This window comes from Lethenteron reissneri, chromosome 19 (assembly GCF_015708825.2).
Source record: "Lethenteron reissneri isolate LAM-NWPU_2019-01 chromosome 19, ASM1570882v1, whole genome shotgun sequence".
Lineage (NCBI taxonomy): Eukaryota > Metazoa > Chordata > Hyperoartia > Petromyzontiformes > Petromyzontidae > Lethenteron > Lethenteron reissneri.
The window spans coordinates 14,720,470-14,743,568 of NC_083797.1; the positions used below are offsets into that span (position 1 = coordinate 14,720,470).

Sequence of the window (23,099 nt, forward strand, 5' to 3'; positions counted from 1 at the left end):
GCTAACAAGAAGCTGCTCGGGCATTCGGTGGTTGGGTATGCGGGTTACATGACCCAGCCAACGCATCTTCACCTGCCATAGGAGTTTACTGATAGGCCTGTGGTAAGGTCTTTCAAGGATTTGTGAGCTACTCACACAATTCAGTCTTGTTAAATCCGGGATGAATCCGGAAAGCCTGAATGCTTCAGAAAGGGCACCACGTTTCGCAAGCATAAAGAAGGGAAGACACAACTGTAGCCGATAAGACCCACATTGTCATCCGGAGTGATAGGCCGAGTAGCTTCCAGACAGATAGCTTCAACAAAACACACACACGCTACAGGAATTGCAAACAGTTTATTATTTACCAGCGCCATTGTGTACATTATCATTTTTATTATATAGATGTCTTTTTTTCTAATATGTTACGGCAACGACATTGAGCTCACATAATTGGCTGTCAACACTTCCCAAATATAATTTTAAACAATCTGAGTAAAACACACAGTTACATATAATAACCTACTATTCATGTGTACATGACGTTTCATACCCCAAAGGTATTGTGCATATTTCAAATATCACACGTAATGCCTGTACAATTAATTAACATATGTTTAACCAATTGGAAATAAATGTTAAAATTACTCTTTAATAACAGATAAACATTTTCAATTTACAATTCCCAGAAGATTTCTCAATCAGAGGTCTTGCGTTGTTCCTTTGACTCTGAATGTTAGTGGTGATGTTTGCTACTCAGCTACTCAAGCATCCCAGCTGATATCGAGTGAATGCCCCCTCACCTCTCACAAGTTAGTAGCATTCTGGCTCTTTGTCTGTAAATGACACGCATTACGGACAGAAAACAGTTAAAACAACGTGCGGCCAATGCCCTTACATAATGTGCTGTACGATTGGTTTCCCATTATCCCTCAAAGGTTGATAAATAGACCACTACTTCATGGAGAAGTAAAAAAAACCCTCTAAACTAATTTTATTTACCAGGTAAGGCCCACTAAGCTATGTAGCTTTTTATCAGAAGAGACCTGTCCACAAATAATAGCTCGACAAAGTGGCTTATCATGTGGGAATTTATAGCATCCAAATACTCTAAACACACGTTTATAAATATGGAGGGAAAACCCGGAGTAAAATGCACACGACCACGGATAGAGAGAGACGTGCAATCTCCAAATAAATGGGCATCATGGTCAGGATTGAATCCACGACCTCCTGAATACCAGGCAAGGTAGTTCACATCTGGCCACCACGGTGCCCTGCAAGTAAATAAGTGGGCTGTCCAATATGAGGATTGAGCAATTTCCACCACTGGCTCTGCCGGGCTGTAAACAGGAGATGAACACTGCCTCGTTACTCAAATGAGCAGCCGGACATCACCTTGACTTTGACTAAACAATGGGGAATCTGAGCCGTAAGGTTGGGTTCAAGGACTCTTTAGAGACGCAAATGGTGCTGGACGTGTCATGTGAGGAAACTGGATGGGAAATGTCAAGTGGAGGAAGTGGGGAAGGAGGAGGGAGTGGAGGAGGACGACGTTGCATTGTTTAATACAAGCTTCATACATGAGATGCGCAGGTTTTAACATGTTTACAAGTAAAATGATAACTTGTACACGTGAATATTAATGTTTCACAATGCCAGATAGTGGAGGTCTTACGACACAAATTTGGCAATATCAATCGGTGTTTAGAGCAATTTCAAAACACTCCCCGAATTAAATTTCATAATACACCCGCTTATCCAGTATGCAAGTACAAAAAGTGACAGAAAATAGTTAACTTCCCCATTCATGCAGTCTATGCTTCACGAAGGGTTGCTGGGAACGAACGCCAATAACAACCATCGGGGGACTGCTGGTCTGGCCGTCGCCAATACAAAACAAGCCCAGCCGTGTGCATAACTCACATATGCTACATCGCCACGAATCCGCATTACACAAGGGATGGGGGCACGAGGTCAATGGGACCACCCACCACTCACCTGAGTCGGGGGGAGCGAGAGGAGGGGTGGAAGGTGATTGGCCCGGGAGAGTTGAAAGGGAAAGGTACAGAAGGGTTAATGGAAAAACACGCTAGGTGATCAGGAATTTTTGCCGTGCATCGGTCCGTTCGAAAAATGCCTAAAGAAAGAACAACCACGCATCTGGAAGTCCTCTACGCCTACGCGTGTGCAACAACATCACGTTGTACCCACCTGCTTGTGGGCAGCTCGTTTCTTATTCTTCCTCTTCAGGAGGAAAAAGGTGAGGCCCGAGGCGGCGAGCATCACCACGAACACCACCACCCCCGTCACCGCCGCGGGGATCACGATGTCCGAATCAGAGCCCCGCTTGCAGCGATCGTCCTTGTACCAGCCGTCGGCCAGAGGCGGGCAACTGCACATCATGTACAGCGACCCGGTCAGAAAATACAAACTATAGTATTATGTTCTTCTTGGTTCTTTCGGTAAAGTCACGTAGAAGGAAAATAATAAAAATAAAACATAATAAAATAATTCTCACGACGTTTCGGCCACAACGCAAGCAGCCGTCCTCAGGTGAAGACCAGGTCGGGAGACAGCGGTGAAGACCAGGTCGGGAGACAGCGTCTCCCCGACAGACCTGGTCTTCACCTGAGGACGGCTGCTTGCGTCGTGGCCGAAACGTCGTGAGAATTATTTTATTATGTTTTATTTTTATTATTTTATTATTTCCCTTCTACGTAACTTTACCGAACGAATCAAGAAGATGAATCCCTGCAGTCAAGAAAGCTTTAAATCGAAATTTATTCTTATGTTACCAGGTGAAGCCCACTGAGCTGTGTAGCTCTTTTTCAGAAGCGACCCTGCCATCACAAATGATAGCTCAACGAAGTAGCTGATCGTGTGGAAACATATAGTGGCAGCCAAATACTTTAAACGCATTTTTATTCTAAATGTGAAGGGAAAAAACGGAGAACCCAGAGACAAATCCATATGGTCACGGGGAGAACATGCTAATTCCAAATATATAGCAGGCGTCAGGGTTGGGATCAAACCTACGACCTCCTGCATACCAGGAGAGGGAGTTAACATCTCGCCACCACAGCGTCCGGCACGACACCTCATAGACAAGAGAGCACAGAATGGCATCATCATCATTGGCCTTAATCAATCCACTGCTGGACGAAAGCCTCCCCATGCAATCACCCCAATTACTGTACTCTCCTACCTCTCCCCTCTCATCTCGCTGTACTCTCCTCTCCACACTCTCCTACCTCTCATCTCAGTCTACTCCCCTCCACACTCTCCTACCTCTCATTTCACTCTACTCCCCTCCACACACTCTCCTACATCTCCCCTCTCATCTTACTGTAAGTGTTAAGCCACTGACGAGGGGCTTTATAGATTAGTACATTGGTTACATATAAATAATATCATTGTAAACTGACAATCTTGGTGGGTGGTTTAGGGTTAATGATAATAATTCGGGTGTAACTCTACCATGTAGCCCGACTCAGAACAAATATTGCCTAGGAAAGCCTACATTTTAGGTATTCAATGGATAGACTTACCCCCACCATAGGAATGTGGAATTTTCCACCACTAGTTCAGGGCTGTAAACAGATGAGCAGCGCCTCAATGCTCATTTGAGCCGGAAATACGGTAACTCTTGACTTGTTTTAAGGCCGTGTTCAGATATTTTACTCAAATATTTTGCTCTACTGTAAAAAAACACCATTGTCACCGTTGTACACACACGCACAGGCCACAGAGAAGGCAGTACAAGATGAATCACTGCTGGCAGAGAACACCTTGATGGTAAAACACACGCAGCACAACACTAGGGGTACCACCTTTCCCACTTAAGACCAAACCCGCACACATTTCTCAGGCAGCCGAAGGCTAAGCTGTAATACAATTCAACACAATACCGGTACAGGACCTCGGTACAAATTAATTGCTGCCATCCAAACACAGATGCCAATCCCTGCATTATCATAGTCATACCCTAACAGGTGGCAACCCTAGGTCACACACACACAAGACGACTGCGACAAAGATCCCCGTATAGCCTGTCCAGACTGTTGGGACAAGTGTTTAAAATCACACCAGGTATTCATTTGAGGCTGAGTTGCCCTAGGGGAGGCCCAGGACCAGTTCAAATAATCGACACAGGTGCTGGCCGTGAGCAGAAATCGAACCCGAGTCGCCATGTTCGTAGCACAGCGTGCTAACCGCTACACCACCGCTCCCTCACAATTCGCACACACACGCACATACAGGGGTCATGATGCATATCTTACAAGCAAAGAGCATTCCCATCTTGCACGAGGCAGACTCCGTCATTCAAACACTCCACATCCGTGCACGGGTCCAGAGGTTTGGTCTCGCCGGGCTTGAGTGTCGTCTGGCCGGGCTTGAGTGTCGTCTGGCCGGGCTTGAGTGTCGTCTGGCCGGGCTTGAGTGTCGTCTGGCCGGGCTTGAGTGTCGTCTGGCCGGGCTTGAGTGTCGTCTGGCCGGGATTGGCTGTAGCCGAGGGGCGTGGTTGCTCCGCGACCAGGTGAGCCACATCTGCAGTTTCAAGACATTTTGACATCATGGTACAATTAGAGATGAATAACCATCGTATGTATTTCTTGGCATGCAAATTATTAGCGCGGCAAAAGAGGCAGCTGTCACGGTGGTAAAGGGTGGCAGCGCGCCGGCCTTGCTGTCCCAGTCCGATGCGTTCTGCGGGCGCGGGCGGTCGCAACGGCGCAAGATTCTCAACCACCGCACTCCTCGCCGCCTCTGTCCACCTGGCAGCGAACGCGGGCGCACCGCAGTCGACGGGCAGGTCACGTGTGGTGGGGTGACGTGTGGGTACGGCCACCTCTTCCGACGCGTCGGGGTCAGCGTGAAAGAGTAGGCTAGGTACCCTCGCGAGCTTGCTCTCACGGCCTGAGCAAGCAGTTGCAGGCCCTGCACCTTTACCTTTTCATGAGGCAGTATGAATGCATTGTCATCAGCCATGATCAATCTACTGGTGGATGAAGGCCTCCCCCAAGCCATTCACGCCACTGCAATATAACAATCACCTAGCGACTGCGCTCGAGGTTATTTCGTCGTTCCATCTCTGCAATCTCTCCTGTTCCTCTCTTCTTGCTCCTCTTCACTGGAACTAACTCCCACTGCAGCAGACAGAGCAACCATCTTCACGAACCAGCTTCCGTTCCTCCCTTAAAACAACACCATCTCTTCTACCCTAGCCCATCATCAACCTACCACTGCTACTCCCTGCCCCCGATCCCAACCCCAAATCACTACCCCTATCACTACTCCTATTACTAACTCTATCACTACCCCTATCACTACCCCTGTCACTACATCTGTCCTCCTGTCACCATAACTGTACCACCCTTTTAATAGCCCCACTTTATTTTGACCACTATCATATTTTGTACAATGTTATAATCGTTGTAAAGAGCCTTGGATTAAGGTGCCCTGTAAATCTATACAAGATATAAGATAAGGATCTAGCACGATCCCTTCCTTGACTGCCGCCCAGTCGTTACTCTTGACCACCGGTCATCGTCGCTGCCAGCCGAGCTGCGTGCTGCCCAAGCCTGATAGTGAAAATTACGTCTCCAACCCCTCCATGTTTTATATCCATGAGCTTCTTTTTCTGCCCTTCCCCCCCAAGTCTCATTGTAATTATCTACATGCATCTCTCTCCATGCTGCGTTGCACACTTTTCATCTGCAGTTTACATTTTCTACATCGGTGGTCACGTCTGTGGTGCATATTCCATCGCAGGTCATCAGCACTCATTGAAAACTTTCTTCTGAAGGCGCAAGTTTTTCATTACCGATGTGAACAATTCGCCTTCTTCACATAGGCAGGCCCTCCACGTGAAACATAAAAGTGTTTTTACACATTCCATCAGCCACCCGGCCTTCTGGGAGTGTAGAATTTTAACAGCATTGGTGCAATACTGTGGCAGCAAGCTCTGGACTGATGTCAACATTCAGTGTCTTGTCATAAAGTCAGGCATGCTTTAGCCAATGCTGGTGAACTGTCAGATGTTTATTGGCAAGGATCCTTATCCGGCAACTCACCAACGTCTATACCAGGGGTGGGCAAACTTTTTGACTCGCGGGCCACAATGGGTTCTAAAATTTGACAGAGGGGCCAGGCCAGGAACAGGTGGATGGAGTGTTTGTGTGAACTAATATAAATGACACGTAAAAAGTCATTACATGAAAGGATTTGGCCTTTAACAGGTAGCAAAGAATTTATTTGCAAGGCAATTTAACAAATTGCACGAACATGAACAATACAAAAACATGTCGTAACGTGACTGATCAAACATCATGAAAACATCTGAGGCCTGCGACCAAACCAATTACCTCACTTGAACTTCTTTATTATCTACATTAACAGGTTAGAACAGCCACGCAGGCTGTGTCGGAGATTTGGCTCCAACCTCGCTGCAGCAACACATCATAACTTTCATTTTCAGTGGGAACAGTGTTGTTGATCTCCCATTTTTGCCTGTGTATCCAAGTCTGGAGTTATTTTGGTTGTGGCAATTCTCAGGATAGATCTGAGGTGCTGATCCATTAACTTTGATCTGTGACGGGCTTTGTTGGCGTTCATGACACTGAATGTCAGCTCACACACATAAGTCGAGCCAAACAAAGTCAGTATCTTCTGTGCAGTCGTCCGGAGGTTTGGAAACGTGGCTCTGTTAAGTGAAGCATAAAAGTCATTCAGTTGAATTTCTCCTTCAGGACGGAGTCAGACTGAAGATCTATCAGTTCCAACTGCAGCTCCTGTGGTGCTGTTTCAGGGTCTTGTGACAGGAGACAGGACACCAGCTGAAGTGACTGTTCAATGTTTTCGAAATCAGAGAACCTACGGCAGAATTCTCCGTGCAGGTCCTCAAGTGATTTGCTGTATTTTTTTGCGTTTTGCGGTGCCTCTTCCTGCATGGCAAGTGTGGGGAAATGAGCAAAAGATTTGTTCGCAACTTGTCCGGAGAACAAAGTGAGCTTGAATTTGAAGGCTTTCACATGTTTGTACATGTCGTGAACAAACTGATCTTTCCCCTGCAGTTTCACATTCAGCTCATTCAGGTGTGAAAATATGTCCACAGCAAACGCAAAGTCACTAAGCCAGTTCTTGTCGCTTAGCTCAGGGAATTCGTCAGATTTCCCCATCAACTCCAAAAATGCGATGATGTCCTCTTTCAGCTCCCACACTCGTTGTAACACTTTCCCCAAACTTAACCAGCGGACACGAGAGTGGTACAGCAAGTCCTGATGATCCGCATCAGTTTCCTCCAGGGAGGTAATAAACTGACGGTGCTGAAGTCCCCTTGCTCGTATAAAGTTCACAAGTTGTATGACTGGATTCACGACATGATTAAGCTGCAATACAGACTTACACAGGGATTCCTGATGGATGATGCAGTGAAGGAAAATAAGATCCTAGACAGGGTTTTCCTCTTTCACTTCATCCTGGATTCTTTTCAGCAGCCCAACATTTTTTCCAGTTAAATGTGGCGATCCATCCGTTGTGACATTGACAAGTTTACTCCAAGGTAGCGTCATTCTTTCGATGACAGCAGATACCTGGTTATACAAATCCTCTCCCCCGCGTTGTTCCTTTCAGGGACTCCATGGTCAAAAACTCCTCTGTTATCGCAAAACTGTCGTCAATGCCTCGGATAAAAATGAGGAGCTGAGCAGTGTCTTTTACGTCCGTACTTTCATCCAGTGCTAGTGAATATAATTCAAAGGAATCAGACTTTTTGTTTAATTGACTGGCTATATTTTTATCAATCAGTTCCACACGGCGAGTCACAGTCCTGCGTGATAAACTGACTTTTTCAAATTTGCTTTTGATCTCCGGACACAAGATGTCTGCTGTCTGTACCATGCATTCTTTTACAAACTTGCCTTCGGAGAAAGTGGTAATGAGTAGTAATGTTGGTGAGAAGAAGGTTTTAAAGAACATTTTAATCGAAGTGAAGAAGGAAATTATTGAAAAGTTTGTATAATTAATGATTTTTCCAACTTTAATTATGTTTTATGTGCTTAAAACTCTTTAAAATACTGTGGGGTCTAGAACGGACTCGTGAAATTCGGAGAGAACTCGGAGTTAAGTTTTGTTTGTTTTGTTGAATTACACAAAGCGTAACAGTTATGTATATAACTTTTTTTATATAAAATTCCTAGTGTAATGCGAGCGTAAATGGGGTTGTTGCTGGGCTCGGGTCCAATCACACGGCCCGGGGTATTGGGGGGCAGAGCCTGGTTTGCGGGGCGTGTGGGAGGGGCCACCATTCACCTCGGCTCCAATGGGAGGCGAGGTGAATGGGGGCGGAGCCAGTGGGGTAGTATGGAAGGCCGGATCTGAGGATCCGGAAGGGGAGGAACCAGGGTCACGTGGGGGGAATGTATATAAGTGGGAGCCCAGAAGAGATCAGGGCAGTCGGGGAAGTTAAGAGGCTGAGCCACGTTTGGTGGTGAGGAAAGATCCGCGCCATCGGCCACGTGGCCGAAGGACCTCAGCACGCCGTCGGCCAGCGGTGTGCGGAGTGCGGGAATAGAGGAGCACGAGAGAGAGAGAGCGTGCGTGGCACGCGAGAGAAAGCGTGCGTGGCACGCGAGAGGGAGCGTGCGCGGGGCGCGCGCAAGACGACACTGGTCCGAGAGGAGGCCAGTGGGGGATGCGGAGAAGAACCTAAATAAAAGACAAGCAGAGACCAGCAGTGCCTGATGGAGTCTTTTATTACACTAGTAAGATATTAATTTTGTAAGTGTAGTCATACCCTTCCCCCTCATTCAAGCAGTAATTTAGAGAGCGAAAGCGCCGAGTATGTAAATCGCTAACATAAGAACCCGTTAATCTCTTCTAGCATCATTCATACAATGATGCGGTGAAGTAAACGTTCATACGATATTATGGTGAATGCTTCCAAAACAATACTGTACCCAAATATTACTGTTAACTTACTTTCAATATTAACATGAATTGCTCATACGAATATTCTCTCTCTCTCAGAATCGACCGACTGATATAGCAGACAAAACAATCATCTTGTTGAACGATTCTAAACCTTGATGCGGCAATGTTAGTTTTCTCTGTTGTTCAAGGGTTTCTCAGTGTTTTTCAATGTTTTTACATTTAGTATACTATTACACTGAATTCTATGGCATAATTAACTATTTTTGTGCTTAATAATCTTAAAAAAACAATATTTATATACAGTTCTTAGGAGTCTGGAACGGATTAATCGTATTTACATACAATCCAATGGGAAAATTAGGTTCGAGTCACGACCAAACCGGTTGCGACCAAAGTTATGGAATGAATTATGGTCGTGACCAGATGTTCTACTATACACCACACTCCCGGTAAAAGTACGCTAACTATTGGGGAAATGGGGGCATTACAGGAGGAAGGCAAAATTTAATTTAATAATAATATTTGGACAAGTTCGGCGGGCCGGATTAAAAAGCCCAACGGGCCGTATACGGCCCGCGGGCCGTACTTTGCCCATGTCTGGTCTATACTCTTTGGTTCTTTCGGTAAAGTCACGTAGGTGAAAATTATAAAATAAAATAAAAATGAAAACAACTAAATTAAATCACGACGTTTCAGGCACAACACAAGCGTCCTTCATCAGGTGGGGACCACCACAGCGAAAACTATCGCTGAAGTATGCCAAAGAGATGGCTGTAACAAGGGATTATATAGCTGAGGGGGCGGGGGGGGGAGCCAGGGTGAGTGTGGGGGCGGGGAGAGCGGCAAGGATGTTCCAAGAATTCGGACTAAAGCTGTGCCAGTACAGTAGTAGTACGCCTTTTGGCGTCATCTGGTCCAACACCAGTCGAGACTAGGCTCTAAGAAAAGCCGTCTCGGGTGTGGACCAATCAATTTCAAGGACAGTGCATATCATTATCAGAGTTGTCTCTTTTTGTTTGCATTTTGACTGCTTGTGTTGTGGTTATTACAAATATGATCCCTCGTATAAAGGTGTCAGTTTTGTTGCCAGATAAAAGGGTAAAACCCTATTACTATATCTTGCTACTGGCAAAGGAGGTCACATAATGTCTGTGCTAGTATGTTGGGTGGGGGGGGGAAATCTGCACGATCGAAACACCGCACGTCAAATTTCCTATTGATGGTAGCGTGCAAGGCTGGGAGTAAAAGACTGGAGATGTGGGTATGAATATAAACTAATAGGCAGCTAAGGTTTTACTTGGTTAATAACATCCTTCCAATGATTGCTCAATTTTAATCCATCTTCTCGGTTGAAGTTATGTCTATGTTTGTATATCTGGATGGCTTCGTGGACAAATATTTGGTGGCATCCAGATGGCTTGCAGAGCATCTTGGTATCAGAGAAAACAATATCATGAGAGCCCACCGCGTTGTAGCAGTGGTTAGCTACGGCAGAGGAGTTCGTCCTACCGTGTTTCAAATCTGACTTGTGCTCGCGAATGCGGTCAGATACATGTCGTTTTGTTTCCCCAATGTAACAATCACCACAAATGCAACTCAGTTTGTAGTAATTTAGTTGTTTTCATTTTTATTTTATTTTATAATTTTCACCTACGTGACTTTACCGAAATAACCAAAGAGTATGAATCATTGCAGTCACGAAAACTCCAAATATAGAATTCACCAACGTCTGTTCAGGTAAGCCCGACTCTGCTGTGTGAAGGAGGCAATCCTTGTGTGCTCGTTTATTCCGTTCCCTATATTCCCCACGACGCCGACGGTGGCGGTTTTGCTCTACCAGTGTGCGTGGCGGTGCCTGGCGGGGAGCCCACCTGCGAAGGCGATGAGCACCATGAGCTCGTCGCCCTTGACGTAGTTGCGCGACAGCAGCGTGTGATGCGACATGAAGCTGCTCGTTCCCAGACCGGGTCCCCGGGAGTACGTTTCACCGGACACCGGAAACCCCACCCTGTCTGGCCGGTCCCAGTAATAGTATGTGGTTCCGTTAGCTGTGAAGACATCGCATTGGGTGTGGGGGAGGGGAGGGGAGAGTGAGGTTGGTGGGAGAGATTAGTCGTCGTTGTGTAAAAGCCGTCGAAGTCGATCTGTTATGACAAACATCGGCGTTCACCCACTGGCTAATCGCTGTACTGAGACAATCCTAGTTTGGTCAGGCAGAACGGCCACTCGTGATCGATTGTCTGTTGCTACTGGCGAGAGTGCGATTTGCTGAAGGGCTCGCAAGGGGATTTAGGAGAGAGTTGGGAATTCAGGCGGGAGTTTGGTTAAATATCGCTGTGGCGGATTGGAAGGTCCCAGAAGTAGGAGGGATCGTGAGAGGACATAAAAGACAGGAGATAAGGTATCGTGGTCTGCTGGAGATCTCCCTATGGTTAGCCTGCTGGTGGTGTAAACATCTCAAAGTCTGCGAATAACGCCGACCGTCAGCAACCCTACTCACATTAAATTCGATATTTGACAATCTTAAAAAATTCTGCCACAAATTAGTAAAATTGGGTTTACACGCAGCAGCAACCATCGCACATGACTGGTAGACGAATACCCACTTGCACGCCGGTGCTGAGTCACCTTGTGCAGCACAGGGTGCTCACTAAAACTATTTGGGAGACCTTTTGTCTTTGTGCGCGTGCGGTGCTCACGGTGGGTGCCCTCGTAATTCGGATCGGTGGTGACGCTGCGGGTACGCGACATGCGGTCCCCGACGTCCCAGTGCTGGTCCATCACGCTCATGGTCGCCTGCTTCCACGGGCAGGGCCAGGTCAGCGAGTTGTCCTTGTCGCCGCTCGTCAGGTGGAAATACAGCGCCAGGTTCTCGGGATTGTCGCTTGTGCCATTGATGTACATGGAGATCTGGAAGTTGTAGCCTTCGCCGCTCTCGAACCGCGGGCTGTAGATCCTGCCCCCGGGCCCCGACGGCGACGACGCCAGAACTCGCGAGAAATTCTGGATACGCCACATGTGGGTGGGACACTTCACCTCCATGATGCTGACATCATCGATGGCTATGCCCCCTGGAGAGGTGGCCAAGCCCTTCAATCCTTTGAACACCACGCGGAATGGCTGCGTCTCTGCCAGCGGATGGAAGACAAACTTCCACTGAGCATCACTAAAATCTGTGGGGTGGTGGGCCGGGGGGGGGGGGGACAGGCACACGCGCAAGGCTCCGAGTTGATTTTTAGTGGTGCAAATCCCATCTGAAAACGCTGGAGAATTGGTAATGCGCTCGATTTTTTTTGCATGGAGGCGCAGGAAACTAGAGACACGGAAAGCAGCCAGAACCGGTGGGCGGGTGGGTAAGTGAGTGGGTGAGCGGGTGAGTGAGTGCGAGAGTAAGTGGGTGAGTGAGTGAATGGGGGAGAGAGCGGGAGAGTGAGTGTGTGAGTGGGTGAGTGGGAGAGTGAGTGGGTGGGTCGGTGGATGAGTGAGTAGGTGCATGTGTGAGCGAGTGGGTGGGTGAGTAAGTGTGTGGGTGGGTGAGTGTGTTGTTGTGACCTACAGTGTCGTGGTTGAACACAGTGTGGTGGATGAGACAAGAGAGTCAGAGTCCAGTGGACCGAATCCTCAACATAGCTGGCGCAATCACCGAGTGGATATCACAGGAACAGTCACCACTGTCGTTGTGATACAAGAGTAATAAGGTGGTGACTGATTGCCAGTGGGTATGTGATAGGAGTGAATCGGCGAGTGTTGGATCGTCTCAAGCAATACGACTGCTCCACGCTGTATGGGGTGTGGTGTTCGAGGCTGCAATGAAACGAGCGCCTCGAGGCGTCGAGCCGCAACGTTCGGTCTGCGTCGTTACCAGTGATCCACATGACCTCCTTGAGCTCGGTGGAGTTGCCGACGCGCAAGTGGACCCCGAGCTTGTCCCCGCGCTGCCCACTGCTGCCGGAGTAGTAGAACTGTAGGCATTGGTCCTGCTGGCGCTTTGGAACCAGCGTCCGCGTTTCGAGTAGCGCATGGCTCCCTTCGGTACCCACTGAGGTTCTCATGAACATGAAGTGGCCCTTCCCTGCAACGATGACCACCAAATGCAGAGGCGACCGCCCAACGCCGCTCGACGTCATTAAACGTCCGCTTGGAGAATGTGAAAAAAAGAATAAGTAGACGATACGCCTCCTTCACATAGCCGTCTCGCCATATCAACCATAAACTTTTTTTTTTACACATCCCATCAGCCAACAGGCCTTCCGGGAGTGCATTATTTCAGCGGCGTTGATTCAGTAAAAACAAGCTCTGGATGGGTTTCAACATTCATTGTCTCATCAGCAGAGTCAGAATCACTTGAACCAATGCTGAACTTGTAGATGTTTATAGGCAAGGACCCCCTCTGCCTCTGTTAGACGTAGGTAGTTCGACACAAAACTCTACAATACACAGCGGAAGATAATCATCAGTGTCGTGCAGAATATCAGTAGCAAAATTTATAAGCAGGCCATACACCTCCTTCCCATAGCTCTCTCTCTACATTACAAATTAAAGTACAGTCTGTTCTCCTATAAAGCGTGTTGTTTTCATAACGCGAATTGGATATAACACGATGAGTGAACATAATTAATCCGTGCGAGAAGGAAATAAGCGGTTGTACGGCTGCCTCGGCGTTGCATCGCACAAAGCAGGATTGCTGCTGGATGCTTCTCCAGGTCCTTCGGTATTTCCCTCCACATTTAGAATCAACTTGCGTTTAGAGTATTTGGCTGCTATAAATTTCCACGTGATAAGCCACTTCGTTGAGCTATCATTTGTGGCGAGGTCGCTTCTGAATCAGAGCTAGATAGCTCAGTGAGCCTTACCTGCTGAAATAAAAATAGAATAACTGCCAGATGAGAAATGCGCAACCTCGCTCATTTACAGCCATGCGAACACAACGACGAAGACGACCTATAAAGGGGACTGTGGCTTATCCACGAGGATTTGAGTTCTCGGCTTTAGCTGACGCTATGAGAGCCACACGGGGGTTGGTCCAATTAAACAATGCTGTGATATATTTACCCGGGCAACTTGTCAAGTGAGTGAAGTCCGAAGCGGGTCCATTAACAGCAGACGTGACTTGTTGCCAGTCGAGCGTGTCACCGGCTCCCTGGATCATCCCGCAGATGTTGAGCTCCTCAAAGTTGCACTGCTCCATGAACGCAAGCGATCGAGCTGCTCGACACAGAGTTGACAAGGACAAAGATCCTTCCCGAGAGCCTTAGACTGTTGGGGCAAGTGCAGCTAGCGAGCACCTATCAAGGCCGGTGGTGAGGTGTTAATTACCTCGTCTGGTGTTCAGGAGGTCGTGGCTTCAATCCCAACACTGGCGCCTGTATAATTGGAGTTTGCATGTTCTCTCTCTCTCTCCCTGTGGGCGTGTAGATTTTCTCCAGGCCCTCCAGTTTCCTCCTCCTCCTACCCCCCACTGCTGCTCATATATTTCCACGTGATAAGCAACTTCGTTGAGCTATCATTTGTGGCCAAGTTCCTTCTGAACAAGAGCTATGTAGCTCCAGTGGACCTTACCTGGTAAAATACAAAAAATAATATGGCCGCCACAGCCTCCGAAAATTTGGACCCTGGCCTACTGCTCGTTTGGAGTGGCGTTGTGGGATCTTAAACGCCCACTGTCAAGCAGACCGCATGTAGTATTCGCGGTTTACATGCCTGTGGCATTAATCGGGGCAGGCTGCTGGGTCCAAACCTCAAAACTCTGCAACGAGCGGCAAACACCGCATCGCGGAGGTGGCTGCGCTGAGGGACACAAGAGGCAGCGAGGGGAGTTGGCGGATCGCGTGAACGGTCGTGAATCGACCACCCACGCCCCGTGGCCACCATGGCCGTCGTCTCCTGGCCAGCCGGGGTACTGTGATGCTACGGCAAGGTGGTTAAATTTCCATTCTTTGATTATTGACAATTATGTTTACGGTTGTCGAGCACAAGGCCCACAAGGCCCAGAGCGTCAAGCGGCCGGAAACAAACAGCATTGTCAACGTGGTAACGTATGAGAGTCAATGCTTTTTGTGAATGGAGCGAGGTTATTATTGTGATTATTATGGTTATAAGAGCTCGGGGAAAGAGACAATGACAACGATGGGAGTGGGGAGTGTGCGACGCGGCAGGATCTGCACGCTCGTTTTGTGTGGCCATGGAGAAGACGTCACCACGTGTCGACGTTCCCTTCGCCCCGCGTGAGGCCTCAGCCGTCCGCGCATCACCGACCCCCCGCCGTCCGCGCGCCCCTCACTGCAGTTGTAGAGGCGGTTGAGCTTCTGGAGGTCGTATTTGCTGAAGTCGGAGCGCTGGCCGATGACCTGCATGAAGTCGGGGATGCGCGTGATGATGGTGGGCTCCTCGGCTTTCTGGAATGCGCCGGCGCCGTAGTGCATCACGGAGGAGTAGTCGTACGGCACATTCTGCAGATCCGTCACATCGTCCTCGTACTTGTCGAAGTTCCCATCCCTGCCTGCGAAACGCAACCACGCACCGCACGGTTCATGCGGTGCGCAGGCACCATTACAACCACAGCCCACGTGGACGTCCTGGGCGAGAACGCTGGATGGAACACGTGCGTGTAGGAGCAGGGAGGGGAAATTGAAGAAAACGAGACATGGAGGGACACGAACGCCACACTCGAGAGTTAGTGGACTGAGATGGATGTTAACATACAATGAGGGAAAAAGGTATTTGATCCCCTGCTGATTTTGTACATTTGCCCACTGACAAAGAAATGATCAGTCTATAATTTTAATGGTAGGTTTATTTGAACAGTGAGAGACAGAATAACAAAAAAAATCCAGAAAAACGCATGTCAAAAATGTTATAAATTGATTTGCATTTTAATGAGGTGTCTTTTATACAGGTGTAAAGTAGTAACTTGGCGGGAGACGACTCTGACGGGTAGCACACCTTTTATTAACACCAACTTATATTACACGGGTGGCAACTGCCACATAACCTACGAGGTTCCCCTGGCTACACCCACACGGGCTCTTACGCCCCGTAGCTTCTCGAAACCCACCCGGCTGGGTTATTAGTCTCGACTCTGGGTCCCACAGCCTGGTCCCACATGGACGCCAGGCCACGGGTCCCACAGCCTCGCCTCTGAGCCGCACAGGGTCCCGGCACTTACAAGGACAGCGGGGCTAGGGGTCTCAGGGCCCTATCTCTTCAACTCCGTCTTCGATCTTCAGCTGGTAATAAATCCCCGAGTGCTCCCGCGCGTCCCCCTTTATAGTCCTCCATGCGGACGTCGCTGAGAGCACCCACCCCAGTTGACCAATCACTCAGCGCGCTGCCCACGATCCTGTTTCCCATATCGTGTCTGCGCGCACAACCACGCACCCAGCGCTGCCCCGTGATCCATCACTGTCGGCGTGCGTCAACACCCCCACACTCGATGTAGCCACGCCCGGCGCGCGCACACACACGCCCCCACCTTGTCAGCGCGCACCGCCACTACATCACCCCCTACCACATAGCTCGCAGCCGACCCGGCTGCTAAAATTTTTTTATTTCCCTCCCCCCTTTAGTGTGTGCCCCGTAACACCAGCAACAATCACAACAACACAATAAGAACTCCGCCATCCGTAAGCAGAGCATACCACCGCAACAACAAGAACAATATGTACAAGCGGCGAGCGACAACAATAAACGTATATACAAAAATGACTCGTGCAGCGTCCCTTCATTTCCGACCACCCCTTGAACGGGGCAATGTACCGGGCAGAAAAGGAACGTGGCGCCGAGCCGCAATCTCGGGCCCCCCCTCTTTTTTTTTTTTTTTCAGGAAAAGTGGCGTGTCTTAGCACGAGTCCGCCTGGCCGGTCCGTCGTACGGCACCGGATGCGGTTGACCGTCCAGTGGCGCCGGCAGTCCAGGGAGGCACGGGGCAGGCATTGTAGATCCGTGCGCGCCTCGGGGTTCCGGCTCTCGGCGGTCAGCAGCCGTCAGGTCCGCGACACCTGGGAGTAGGTCAGGCAGAGACACGTGAGGATCAGACTGCGACACCTCCCACCCCGAGCCGACGGCCCCATCACACGCTCGGTCGTTACGGCACAAAGGGAGGTCATGGGTTGCCGCGAAAGGTTTCAGCCGGGAGGGGTGTACGTACCAACGGCGTTTTCCCCATTTAATCTGGATACACTGGGGTCGCGCAATATGCACGATTTCCACAGGTCCCCTCCATGGTCTCAACAATTTAGGGGACGTAGCCAACGGTGCATGTGGGCAATGCAGCCAGGCCTTATCGCCTGTTTTCCAATCGTGCGTATACACTTTTCGTTCATGCAACCTCTCGTTAGCGACCTGGCGCGACCTCGAATTCAACCTCGCAGCCTCTCGCGCTTCAGCCAGTTTGGCGATTTTAAATTTGATGTGGTCGGCCAATTTGGATTTCGCACGTGGCTGGGAAATCCCCAGTTGGACATCCATAGGCGGATCAGCCTCCCGCCCATACATGAGAAAAAATGGGGAAAACCCCGTTGCCGCATGGGGGGCCATTCGATAGGCCGCGAGTACCCCAGGTACCTGCAAGTCCCAATCAACCTGATCGTTGCAGACCTGTTGGCACAGCATAGAAGTAATCGTCCTGTTTAGACGTTCAACCATTCCATCAGTCTGCGGGTGGTACGGGGAGGTACGCACTTTTTTCGTACCCAACAGGTCGCACACCTCGCGCAACAAAACGCTCGAAAAATTCTTTCCTTGGTCCGTCAGCAAGCGTTCGGGGGCGCCTTTGTCCAAAACATAGCCCTGGACAATGGCGTCCGCCACCGCCGCAGCCGACTGGTTGGCGAGTGGCCACGCCATGGGCCATCGGGTGAAGTATTCTACGCCAACCAGCAGGTATTTGTTATCCCTAGGTGTAGCGGGAAAGGGCCCCAAAATGTCAAGCGCAACCAGTTCGTTCGTGCGCGAAACCTGAATGGATTGTAGCGGTGGATTAGCCGCTATTTGTGGCGGTTTCCTTCGAGCGCACCCCACACATCCCTTGAGGATGTTTGCCACGTCGCTCCCCATACCCGGCCAATAATAGTCCCGTTGGAGTAGGGCGAGCGTTTTGTGAAATCCCAAATGCATGAGGCGTTCGTGAGCAGCCAGAACGATCCTACCCCGTATAGCAGATGGCACAACGAGCGTATGGCGCCGGGACATATTGTCCCACTTCATCAGGAGGCCCTGTCTGACCACCCATGAACTGACCCGCGTCTCCCCCCCCCCCGGGAGCCTCTGCCTTCCGACACAGCGTGAGTAGGGAGCTGTCGGCCATTTAGAGACGGCCCCACTCGATAACAGGTAACGCGAGTAACGAGTCCCCGTCCGTAGGAGCGGCGGGCGCATCGACCTCTGGAGCGTCAGTGGCGGCGAGCAAAACTTCCGCGGGAGCGGCGACAGGGGGTTTACACCGCGCCGATCCCAGAAGACATGCGCATTCCGAGCGAGGCGACAACCGCGACAAGGCATCCGCATTCGAGTGCCGCAATCTGTTTCGGTAAATCGTCGTGAACTGGTAGTATTGGAGGACCTCCAGCCATCGGGACAATTGGCCGGAGGGTTGCGCCACCTGCATTGCGTATTGGAGAGCCGCGTGGTCCGTACGAACAGTAAAATGACGTCCGTAGAGATACGGTCTGAATTGCTGTATAAAAAAAACGATCGCTAGCAATTCACGACGTGTCACACAGTAGCGTTGTTCCGCAGGTGACAGAACTCTACTACCGTAGGCGACCACCCGTTCGACCCCCCCGACCACCTGTGAGAGCACTCCCCCGATACCCGTGTTACTGGCATCCGTGTCAAGCAGAAACGGTTGCGTGAAATCGGGGTAACACAAGGGGGGAGCCTGCACCAAGGCGTCCCGAAGGGAGCAGAACGCAGCCTCCTCATCTGAGCCCCAGTGAAACCTTACCCCTTTAGCCGGCAAAGCGTGTAGGGGCCTGGCTATGGTGGCAAAATGTTCGACAAAACGGCGGTAGTAGGAGGCGAATCCTATGAAGCTGCGGACTTCAGTGACTGAGGTTGGCGTTGGCCATGAGCTGACACAGTGCATCTTAGCAGGGTCTGTGGAGATCCCTGAACGGCCAACAATATGCCCCAAGTACCTGACCGATTCCCGAAGCAGGTGACATTTAGCGGGTTTAAATTTTAATTTAGCGGAACGCATCCTGAGGAACACCCCTCTCAATCGCTGGAGGTGCTCCTCGAAAGTCCGGCTGAAAACGATGATATCATCGAGGTAGATCAAACAGGTGTCCCATTGGAGTCCTGACAAAACCAATTCCATGAGCCTCTGGAACGTGGCGGGAGTGGATTGTAAGCCCATGGGCAATCGATTGAATTCAAATAGGCCTCCTGGTGTCCGGAAAGCGGTCTTAGGTTTTGATTCCTCATCGAGGGGCAATTGCCAAAATCCCGAAAGCAGGTCAAGCGTTGAAAAATACTGTGCTCCCGCCAAGGCATCCAGCGACTCATCCATCCTGGGGAGTGGATACGCGTCGGCCATAGAGATTTTATTTAGGCGGCGAAAATCCACACAAAACCACAAGGACCCGTCCTGTTTTTTAACAAGGACGATGGGAGCCCCCCACGGACTGGAAGAGGGCGAAATGATGTCGGCAGCCAACATGTCATTAACAGCCGATCTCACATGCTCCTTCTCGGCTGGGCTGAGCCGGAAGGGATTTTGCCGAATAGGGGCCGCATCACCGGACGCTATGTGGTGGCGCAACAAGTCCGTGCAGCCAATATCGTACTTGTGTCTGCTAAAGACGTCGGCGAATTCGAGTAGCAGGCCCCTCAACGCTCCCAACTGCACACTAGACAAGTCACTAGACCCAGCACACAACGAGTCCAACCATTCTGTCCCCTCCTCCAATGGAGGATGCGTATCGAGGCTAGAGTCGGCATGCGCAACGAGCTGTTCGTCGACGGGTAGCGGCGCCGCGTGAGCCAGCACCGTGCCCTGTGTAATTACAGCTGGCCGCGACCCCGTATTCAGAACCATAACGAACGGATCCCTGTCCGCCCGCACCATGGTCTGAGCTACTGCTAAGTCGAGGCCCCCAACAGCTCTGTTTGACGGCCCCAACAGAACAACTTGTTCCCCCGCGTCGATCCCGAGGGGTTTTCGCAACCGAAGGGGTACCAACATTTGCGATCCCGGGGGCACCCGCACAGACTGAGTTGCCAGCGCCTGAACCGTTGCACAAACCGTGCGTATTTTGGTAGGACTCGTTAAAAATGCAACCCGCCGACCCGATGGAAGCTCAATGCAGGCCTGATCAATGAAAATTTTAATGGGCATTTTAGCCAGAAAGTCCGTGCCCAGTAAACAAGGAACTGCCAGAGACGATGACACAAAAATGGGACCCGCCAATTTGATATCACCAATACAACTGGTCGCCCGAATCTGTCCGATGATTCCCAAAGATCCCCCGTTCGCCACGTAAAACGGTACGTCCACCGGGAGAAGGGGTCGGCATTGGACGGGAAGGATGTTATCAATAAGGTCCGAAATGATAGTGGCCGACGCACCCGTGTCCACCAGCACCCGGACCTCGACCCCGTCAATAAACCCCGTTACTACGGACGACCCGGCCGACGCAGCCACTATCCTGTGGGCCAACTCTGACCATTTGACTGCGCCCGGGCCGTGTACGAACCCCCCTCGCCGAACCGAATCCCCGGTACCCATACGCGGTCCCCCCCACCGCGAAGCGGCGACCCGAGTGTGCCGTGCATGTGGACCGAGCGTGTAGGGTGCCGCGACTTGCCGGGGTTAGCTGGGATGACTTGGGGCCTTGGTCGTCGTCCGGACGTGGTCCCGTGGCACGCTGACGCGGAGCCCGGCACCCGGACGCGACGTGACCCCGGAGGCCGCAGTTGTAACACAAGACCAGGGACGTCGTAGGTTTCGGTTGCTCCAGCTTGCGGGATCGTACGGGTGAACGACCTCCCGATCTCCACTCCCCCGGTCTTGACACGGTGAAGGCCTCCTCCCGAGCCGTAGCAGTCTGAGGCTCGGCGACCGTCGCGGCTGGTGTCGCTATCCCCCCCGATGCACAGATGACCGTCCGCTTTCGCTTGAGGACCTCGTGTGCGTGAATACTTGTCGCCACCCCCAAGGAGCAAATGTCCATCTCGTCCGCCGTATTGATGGGCACTCCCAGACCGTGAGCCAACGCCAGCAGCTGCTCTGTCACTATGGCGTCCTTCCCCTCCTTGTCCATGCGGGGAAAAGCGGCGTCCCCCAGGGCGAGCAGCAATGTGCGATAGGCGAGCGTAGTTTCTCCATCCACCTTACGCCGTTGGTAAAACTGGTGGCGACAGGTCGAGGGCGGTCTGAACACCTTAGCCATGAGATGTAGCGCGGCCTGGAGCGTTGAGCGGGACGACCTTGGGGCGGATGTGAAGGCCGCAAGTGCGTCGTCGTCGAGCGTCGCCGGCAGCGCGCGTAGGGCAGTAGTGTCGGACCACCCCGACATCTCCTGATGCACGAGGAACCTTCGTTGGAAGGCCCCCCAGTCGCCCCCGTCCGCCTTGAACGCCGTCAGCGCGGGCAGTCTTTGTTGGAAGACCTGGTCGTCGTCCCCCGATGAATGCTTTTCCCGCGCACCGCTGTAGTTAACGAAAATGTCGGCTCCGTCGGCAGGCGCATGGTGGAGAGTTTCGGCGCGCGCCAATGACGCGGGCTGTGTAGAGTGGAGGTCCCCGACCACGTGGTGTCCACGCTTCCCGCCAATCGCTGGTGGACCCTCGAAAATGGCGCCAATTTTAAAACTTTCGGCGCGAAGCGCGTTCTGGCGGGATCCCGCCGGCCGCGCTCCCTCCTCCAACCTCGTAGTTGTCCTCCCGCCTCCTGAAGCAGTGATTTCTGACAAAATCGAAGCGGCGGCGAGCAGCAACTCCGCCAGGCGGGAGTGTGCATCCTGAAGGCCGGTGTTGGAGGCGAGCGGAGCGTCGGCCATCGCCGCGAGGTGCTGCATCGGCGGCATCTCATCGTCCTCGCCTCCCGAGGCTTGTGGCTCTGGTACGCCGTCGTCTTCCCGATCTCGCTCGTGAGTACGGGTAGTCTTCCTAGTATCCATCGTTTGTGAAGACAGGTTTACTTCTGACGCCAGTTGTAAAGTAGTAACTTGGCGGGAAAAGACTCTGACGGGTAGCACACCTTTTATTAACACCAACTTATATTACACGGGTGGCAACTGCCACATAACCCACGAGGTTCCCCTGGCTACACCCACACGGGCTCTTACGCCCCGTAGCTTCTCGGAACCCACCCGGCTGGGTTATTAGTCTCGACTCTGGGTCCCACAGCCTGGTCCCACATGGACGCCAGGCCACGGGTCCCACAGCCTCGCCTCTGAGCCGCAGAGGGTCCCGGCCCTTACAAGGACAGCGGGGCTAGGGGTCTCAGGGCCCTATCTCTTCAACTCCGTCTTCGATCTTCAGCTGGTAATAACTCCCCGAGTGCTCCCGCGCGTCCCCCTTTATAGTCCTCCATGCGGACGTCGCTGAGAGCACCCACCCCAGTTGACCAATCACTCAGCGCGCTGCCCACGATCCTGTTTCCCATATCGTGTCTGTGCGCACAACCACGCACCCAGCGCCGCCCCGTGATCCATCACTGTCGGCGTGCGTCAACACCCCCACACTCGATGTAGCCACGCCCGGCGCGCGCACACACACGCCCCCACCTTGTCAGCGCGCACCGCCACTACACAGGTAACGAGCTGAGATTAGGAGCACACTCTTAAAGGGAGTGCTCCTAATCTCAGCTTGTTACCTGTATAAAAGACACCTGTTCACAGAAGCAATCAATCAGATTCCAAACTCCCCACCATGGCCAAGACCAAAGAGCTCTCCAAGGATGTCAGGAACAAGATTGTAGACCTACACAAGGCTGGAATGGGCTACAAGACCATCGCCAAGCAGCTTGGTGAGAAGGTGACAACAGTTGGTGCGATTATTCGCACCGTGTTTGGAGGAGGAGGAATGCTGCCTATGACCCCAAGAACACCATCCCCACCGCCAAACATGGAGGTGGAAACATTATGCTTTGGGGGTGTTTTTCTGCTAAGGGGACAGGACAACTTCACCGCATCAAAGGGACTTTGGACGGGGCCATGTAACGTTAAATCTTGGGTGAGAAC

General features: G+C 51.2%; 1 protein-coding gene across 2 annotated transcripts in view; it reads right to left on the reverse strand.

The window, feature by feature from the left end:
• Positions 1 to 317: 317 nt before the first annotated feature.
• Positions 318 to 23,099, reverse strand: part of MEP1B (meprin A subunit beta) — a 34,773-nt gene continuing 11,991 nt past the window's right edge. For both annotated transcript variants that reach the window (XM_061554425.1, XM_061554424.1), the window contains 8 exons: positions 15,194 to 15,412; positions 13,966 to 14,118; positions 12,776 to 12,985; positions 11,613 to 12,086; positions 10,785 to 10,961; positions 4,263 to 4,530; positions 2,194 to 2,374; positions 318 to 815 (listed from right to left, as the gene is read on the reverse strand). In XM_061554425.1, the coding sequence (XP_061410409.1) occupies positions 786 to 815; positions 2,194 to 2,374; positions 4,263 to 4,530; positions 10,785 to 10,961; positions 11,613 to 12,086; positions 12,776 to 12,985; positions 13,966 to 14,118; positions 15,194 to 15,412 (1,712 nt within the window). In that variant the 3' untranslated portion in view covers positions 318 to 785. The remainder of the gene's footprint in view (positions 816 to 2,193; positions 2,375 to 4,262; positions 4,531 to 10,784; positions 10,962 to 11,612; positions 12,087 to 12,775; positions 12,986 to 13,965; positions 14,119 to 15,193; positions 15,413 to 23,099) is intronic.